General features: G+C 45.6%; 1 protein-coding gene across 1 annotated transcript; it reads right to left on the bottom strand.

The window, feature by feature from the left end:
* Window positions 1–2,355: 2,355 nt before the first annotated feature.
* Window positions 2,356–4,765, bottom strand: HSBP1 (heat shock factor binding protein 1). The gene is made up of 4 exons (XM_066327529.1): window positions 4,670–4,765; window positions 4,151–4,217; window positions 3,352–3,471; window positions 2,356–2,441 (listed from the first exon to the last, which is right to left on the bottom strand). Exons 1-3 carry the CDS (start codon window positions 4,712–4,714, stop codon window positions 3,353–3,355), a joined length of 231 nt encoding a protein of 76 aa, XP_066183626.1. The 5' UTR covers window positions 4,715–4,765; the 3' UTR covers window positions 2,356–2,441; window position 3,352.
* Between the last annotated feature and the right edge of the window lie 2,035 nt (window positions 4,766–6,800).

Below are 6,800 nucleotides of genomic sequence, written 5' to 3'. Positions count from 1 at the left end.
CCTGCCAGGGGTGAGTGTCACAGGTCACTGTGTCACTGGCTCTCACCAGCTCCATTTAGTGCCTGCACCAGATGCTGTTGGCTGAAAGCTGTGTGTGCAGTTTTATTTACTGCACACTGTCTTTATTTAGTGTACACTGGGCAGGGATTAAATGAAAAAATCCTCTTAAGGATATCATAATTCTGGATGGGTTATCTGTAGGCCCAAGTGTTTCAAAACATGCATTTATTAGAACACTGTTCCTCTGTCCAGAGTAACATCCCTGCTATAAAAACAGGAATTGAGACACCACGAGAGATGAAACAGCAGTGTCAAATTTATTTGTGTTGCCCAGTGCAAGATCCACAACTCCTGTGATATTTGACTTATTTCTCAAGTCTTAACTCCAGCATTCAGAAACAGCACTGCTGTTGAAGACTGCCTGCACAATCTGAACACTGGCACGATGTCACAGAAAAACCCTGATTTTATTTGCTGTTCCTAATGCAGATCTTGTGAAAGAGCATCTACACTTTGTAGGTACCTGGACATTGGAATTCTGCAGGGAAGAGCAGTTAAAATCAGTGAACTGTTACATTTATGAGGGGAATATCCCTGCTGAACAACAACTGGGATCTTGCCACTGACTGGAAAAACACAGCTGCTTCTTAAAGCTGAAATAATTTTCCTAGAAGTTATTCTGCCAGAATAAACTTGAGGAAAGCAAGGACACTGCTGCTGCACAAGGGAAGGTGCAGGCAAATTCAGCAATGACCATTTGTGCCCTGGGAGGAACACAGCCAGATGAGGATTTATAACACCGTAAATCATATATAATAAGAGAATGCACATGTATAAACATGACACAAAATGATTATCCACTTGAATATACTTTCCTATATTCTAATTAGCAGCTTAGGCCCAGATCTGACAGGGCAGGAACCATCACCTTTTTATTACAGAGGGCACACCTGGATTTTTTAGACTGTATTCTGTGAGCAGCAGCTGCGCTAAAAGTCTTTTTATAACTCACAACTAAACAGAATCTCCCACATAATTATATTCTTATGCTAGACTGTGCTTTAACACACACGACCTGACTATTTGTTACCACCTAACAGTTTATTAGATTTTTTTTTTTTGAAACATTACAAAGGACCCAAGGCTGGTATTACAAGTATATATCACTACATTTCTCATGTTCACAAAATTCCCGTTGTGAGGAGCTTTTATTACAGTGAGCTTGGAAAAATGACCTGTCATATTGCCTTCACAGCACTCAGGTGCTAATTTGGTGGCATTTCAGGAGCAGTTGAAGTGTGGGCCCACCTGCAACTGCTGCCTGCCACTAGTGCTCGCTGGAATTTGCATTTGAGGCTGGAGGAGCATTGCAAGGATTGTCAGAACAGCTGACACTGGTCATTTTTCCTCACAAGTGACACAGTACAGACTCTCTCAAATACACCTTCCATGGCCAAAATGGAATAAATCCATACTGCAGGCCCAGAGATGGGGGTGTGGTTAGAAAAGCAAACACTTCGCTAAAGCAAGTGTTTTGAAAGTTGTTATTCTAAGAGAAGCAAGGCTTTAAAAATCGACCTGGACTCTCTCCTTTTCTGTTCCTCGTTTATCACTGCTTTGTTGGCAAACTGTGTCCAACAAGGCAGAGATTCCCACTGAAAATCCACTGAAAACAGACATTCCCACAGTCCCATCCCTGCTCTGTCCAGCACCAACCTCAGTTATTGATGAAAGGTAATGCCAAAGGCCAGTGTCGAAAACCTGTAATCTCACGGTGAGATTGTTCCCAGTGAACAGTTCCTTGTCTGCCCAGGTGGCACAGCTTGGGGTGGCAGTGGTTGTTCAGATGTCTCTCGTGGCAAATCTGCATTTCTGGTTTGTGCTCCAGGAGTAGGAGAGATGATTTTGATGTTCAGTGTCTCTTGTTTCCAAAAATCACCTTTATTACATGTATGAAAGACAACACGATCCTCAACTAGAGAGTGCCCGATGCTCAGAGCGACAATTAATGCAATTAATTAGGTTTCAATCTTGTGCTTCACTCCACAAACTCACGTAGGACAAGGCAAGATTCCCATTTGGTGGGAGTCACTAAATGCTGAGCTATCAAACATGAAACACCTAGAAAAGTACAGGAAAGAGAAAAAAGTGACTCCACAAAAAAATACACCCAGGAGCTGAGATCCATAAGATCTTGTGTTTTAATAACACAACCAAGTGATCCTCGTAACAAGAATTCAAAAAAGTGAAATTACAGTACACAAATCAAAATAGAAACTACCCTACCCCCACTATACAATGTACATTAGGAATGCAAGCTCTGTAACAATATAAAAATGCTTTCACACACTGGAGTTGCAAAAAGCCTTTCTTTAATTCCAAGGAGTCGTAGAAAAGAAGAAGAAGTCATCTTCCATGATCCACCTTGAGTTGTTGGCAACCTGTTGGGGGAAAAATTTTAAGAGAGGAGATTACTGAGATTAAGAGAATCATGCTCATCAGAGATTTCCATTTGTGGGGCTCAGGCTAATGGAAATGACACTGAGGGCAATGAAGCCAGTAATAATTTGTATTTTAAACAAGGTAACACAAAAATAGACACCTTAACAAGCAAGAATATATCTGTTCCAAACACACAGGCCCACTGTAATGTAGGGGGAAGTCAGCAATCAGAAATGCTGTAAGAACATATAATCTAATCTAATAATAATAATAATAATATAATTTACCTCTCAGTACATCTCCTTCTCCAGGGAGCAGTGCCCTGGGACATGGATTGCCTCATGCCTGAGTGTCCTCCCACACAGGCAGCACCTGCAGCTTGGCAGCTGTGTGGGAGTCACTGCTCCCTGCAGGCTCCTGGCTTACACACAGGAGCAATTTACACCTGAGGGACAGTTACTCCTCAGCAGCCCCTGTGGCTCCACTGCTTCCCTGGGCAGTTCCAAAGCCTGACCCCCTTTTCCATGGGGAAATTCCTGATGGGGTCCAAGCTGAGCCTCCCCTGGCCCAGCCTGAGGCTGTTCCCTCTGCTCCTGTCCCTGTTCCCTGGAGCAGAGCCTGACCCCCCCGCTGTCCCCTCCTGTCAGGGATTGTGCAGAGCCACAAGGTCCCCCCTGAGCTCCTTTCCTCCAGGCTGAGCCTCCCCAGCAGCTCCTGGTGTGCACCAGCTCTGCTCCCTCCCCTGGCCATGCTCTCTTTCTCTCTCCAGCACGATTCTCTCCCCGCACAATTCCTCTCTGCACAACTCCCAGATCCCTCTCACAACCCAAGGAAAAGCTCTCTCTGTGCTGAAGTCAGTAACCCCAAGCCCCCAGGGGTTTGCTGCAAGGCCAGGGAGAGATGATTTACTTTAACCCTTGTTGGGAGCCGGGGTCTTGTTCTCCCCCTCCAGCTCCTCCACGCCCGCCTGTATCATGAGGTCGGCGATGTTCCTCTCCAGGTCGTCGATGCGGCAGCTCATGTCATCAACTGCCCGGGGGTCAAGGAAACAGGGGACAGTGAGGGGACACTGCTCCAGCTCTGTCTGGGCTCTGGGAGACGCAGCAGGGACCTCACAGCCCTTCCCACCCCACCCCTGCCACGGCAGGGACACCTGACACTCATCCAGCCTGGGGTTCACACTCCCAGAAATCCCAAAGGAGCCACAGCTCCTCTGGGCACCTTGTGCCAGGGCCTCCCTCACAGGGGAGGATTTCTTCCTAATATCCCATCTGACCCTGCTCTGTTCCAGTCTGAACCCAGTCTCCTTGTCCTGTCATTCTTACGAACAGTCCCGTTCCATCCTTCCTGCGGGCTCCCTTCAGGCCCTGCAAGGCCACAATTGGGTCACCTTCAAGTTTCTCTTTTCCAGGCTGAGCATTCCCAGCTCTCCCAGCCTTTCCTCCCAGCAGAGCTGCTCCATCCCTCTGCTCACCCTGGTGCCTTCCCTGGACTCTCCCCAGCAGCTCCACATCCTTCCTTTCTCAGCGCTGGAAATGGATAACATCCCTCTAGAAGTGGGTTAACACTGGGTTGGTTTAATTGTTTTTATTATTAGAACCGTGATTAAACACCTATGGGCACATCAAATTCATCTCACAAACCCCACTGGCAAAGAGACTTCACGACACTTATAATCCTGCACCCATCTGAGCTTGGAAAAGGATATTTCTCCCAATTATTTGGTCCGACATGGTTTGAAACTTGTCCTGCATTTGCTGGAGCAATGTCTGCACCTGATAGAAAGGGAGTAAAAAGAAATGTTTTGTTTCCTTCAGAGGCTGTTACCCAATCTCATGTAGTAAGCACACAGTTCTTTCGCTGCTAAGTTCAAAACTAGGCAATATAACTATATCTACAGGTAAAAAAAGGTACTTAAATATATGTATAAATAAGTGAACTGACGCTCACAGGAAACATTTGGAAGATCTAGAAACAGCCCGTCTTCCCCAGGCAGGACCAAACCCAGGACAGCAGGTCCCATGGCCCTGTTAATCACACGGGGGCACTCTTCTGAGTGTCACGGAATGCTTTGGGATGAAGGGACCATCTTCTTCCACCCCCTGCCAGGGGCAGCGACCCCTTCCGCGGACCAGACTGCTCCAAAACCCATCCAGAAAAGCGCTTTTCCCTCCTCTCCTGCCCCTGCCAAGCCCCTGCAGCCCGTCCCCGGCCCTCGGCCCCTCACCACGGCCGTCAGATCCTGGACGTTCTTGGGGTCGGTCTCAGCCATGGTCGCTCCGGCGGCGGCTCCACTTCCGGGCCGCGCCCCGCCACTTCCGGCGCGTCTGGTGCGCGCCCGGCGCACGGCATTGTGGGAAATGTAGTCCTCCCCGTGGCCCCCGGTAGTTCTCACTCTAGATAATGTGTGTCGCGGAAAATCCGGCACAGCTATTGAGATTTTTTACTGTTTGTATATATTTCGGCTGAAAGCTGTGTGGTTCTTTTATTAATTAGCGTTCTGTCTTCTGTTGGTTATTAGCTCCGTTGGTTGGAGGGTGGTGCTGGTAACGAGAAGAATAGCACGTGCTGTTAAGTCATTCTATGTAAAGAGCTTCTCTGCTCTAAGGATTATACTTTTTCTTATTTTTTTTTTTTTTTAATTACAGCTGTTGTCTCTGTTTGATGTATCTCCATGGGCAATTTGGTTCCTGAAGTCTTCGTTTCTTTCCACAAAAAACAACAACAACAACAACAAAACCAACACGGAAAAAAAAAAAAACAAAAAACAAAAAAACAAACAAACAAAAAAAAACACCAAACTTCCCAGCTTTGTTATTATTTTTTAAGGAACAGTATTGAAACATTCCTTTATTTCTTGCTTTCTTCTCGATGAGCAGTTAAGCTTAGGCAGGTCTTATCTTTTAAATGTTAACAATCTACCCAAAATTAGAGGGAAATTTAAAGGACGACATTGTATCTTTTAGAATCCTTTCTGCTGCTTTGAATAGACAAAGCTGGATTATTTAATTCTAAATACTTCATGGAGGAGAACAGGTAATTATTCTCAGTGCCTCCTCCACTAAGGTGTTTTTTCCCCTCTGTTATTGAGTTGAAAGAAGTTTGGCAAATCAATCACGAATTTACAACTACGAATCTCAGACTGAAATTAAGGACGGTTGAATTTTATTTATTTTTTTTTTCCCAAATGGAAATTTGAAATGTGTCTTTCCAACGCCATCTCCATAAAAGCAGGAGAAAGGCAGCATTTGGAGATGGACAGAGGTGCCATCTGGAAAACCAATGGACACCCATGGAAGCCAGCAAGGAAACCTGGCCAGGAAAAGGGGGCAATTAATTACACACCCTGAATGATGGACAATTCCAAAGGCTTTGCAAAATGTGTAAATCTGTAACACTGCGGCAGTGACAGCCCATTCCTGCTCCGCCTGAATCTGGTGTTTCACTCCCCTGGTCACAATTAGATCAATGCTGAGCTCTTTTGCAAAATCCGCCCAACTGAGGAGTGAATAAAACTGGCGTTTGTTTGTTGAGTGTCATGATGGGAAAGGTTCCTAACTGCAGATTCCAGGATGATAAGGGTCTGCATTTACCTTCCCAAATTGCTCCTTAGACTTCTTCATTCTGTGCCCAAACTCTCAGCACATGAAAATCTGGAGTTGGCTCATCTGCTGTGGAGAGATTGTGATGTTCCTGTTTGCAGCATGAGTGTAGCCCAGGCTCCTTTGCAATTAGCAGCTTCAAAAGGGATGCTGGTAGTTTCCATGGACTTAAAAGGTTTTTTTATGATGGACAAAAAAACCCCAACCAACCAAACAGAAAAAAACCCCAAAAACCCCAAAACAAAAAAAACCCTCCAAAAATAATAATAATAATAATAAAAACAACAACAACAAAAACAACAACAACAACAACAACAAAAAACCAGAAAGCCCTACTCTCATCATCCTTTTGCTAATTCTGAGCCATGTGGTTGGCAATCCAGCACGAAGCAATAAATACTCTGCTGTGCCTGGGCTCTGGACAGCTGCTTCCCTGGATTCTGAGCAGAGCTGCTTTACAACCTGTTTGCTTGGCACAAAGCAGCTCCCTGCTCCATTATTCACTTGGTTCTCTGGGTGCTTGTGGCATGTCAAGTGAAATTCAATCACTCCAGGCACTGCTCATCCAGCTTTTCCTGGGATTTCCGTGTCCCTTCCTTCCCGTGTGACCAGCCCTGCACAGCATTGCAGTCTCTGCCCCAGCTGTGCTGGAAAACACCTTTCTTGTTCCTACCTGCACAGACTCTAGGAAAGCCTGTTATCTTTTTTTGCTACCATTATTTAATTTCAGTCCTAGTTTCAGGTTATGTCAGTGCT

Source organism: Sylvia atricapilla, chromosome 12 (genome assembly GCF_009819655.1).
Source record: "Sylvia atricapilla isolate bSylAtr1 chromosome 12, bSylAtr1.pri, whole genome shotgun sequence".
Taxonomy (NCBI): Eukaryota; Metazoa; Chordata; class Aves; order Passeriformes; family Sylviidae; genus Sylvia; species Sylvia atricapilla.
The sequence above is the reverse complement of the archived record's forward strand: the minus strand, read 5'-3'. Positions and strand labels throughout refer to the sequence as shown.

Excerpts from the sequence above, each read along its gene's own strand:
- HSBP1 (XM_066327529.1), bottom strand. The coding sequence starts at position 4,714 with ATGGCTGAGACCGACCCCAAGAACGTCCAGGATCTGACGGCCGTG. Across the intron at positions 4,218-4,669 it reads TCCAGGATCTGACGGCCGTG|GTGCAGACATTGCTCCAGCA; the intron begins GTGAGGGGCCGA and ends CCTTTCTATCAG. Across the intron at positions 3,472-4,150 it reads GGACCAAATAATTGGGAGAA|TTGATGACATGAGCTGCCGC; the intron begins ATATCCTTTTCC and ends ACCCCCGGGCAG.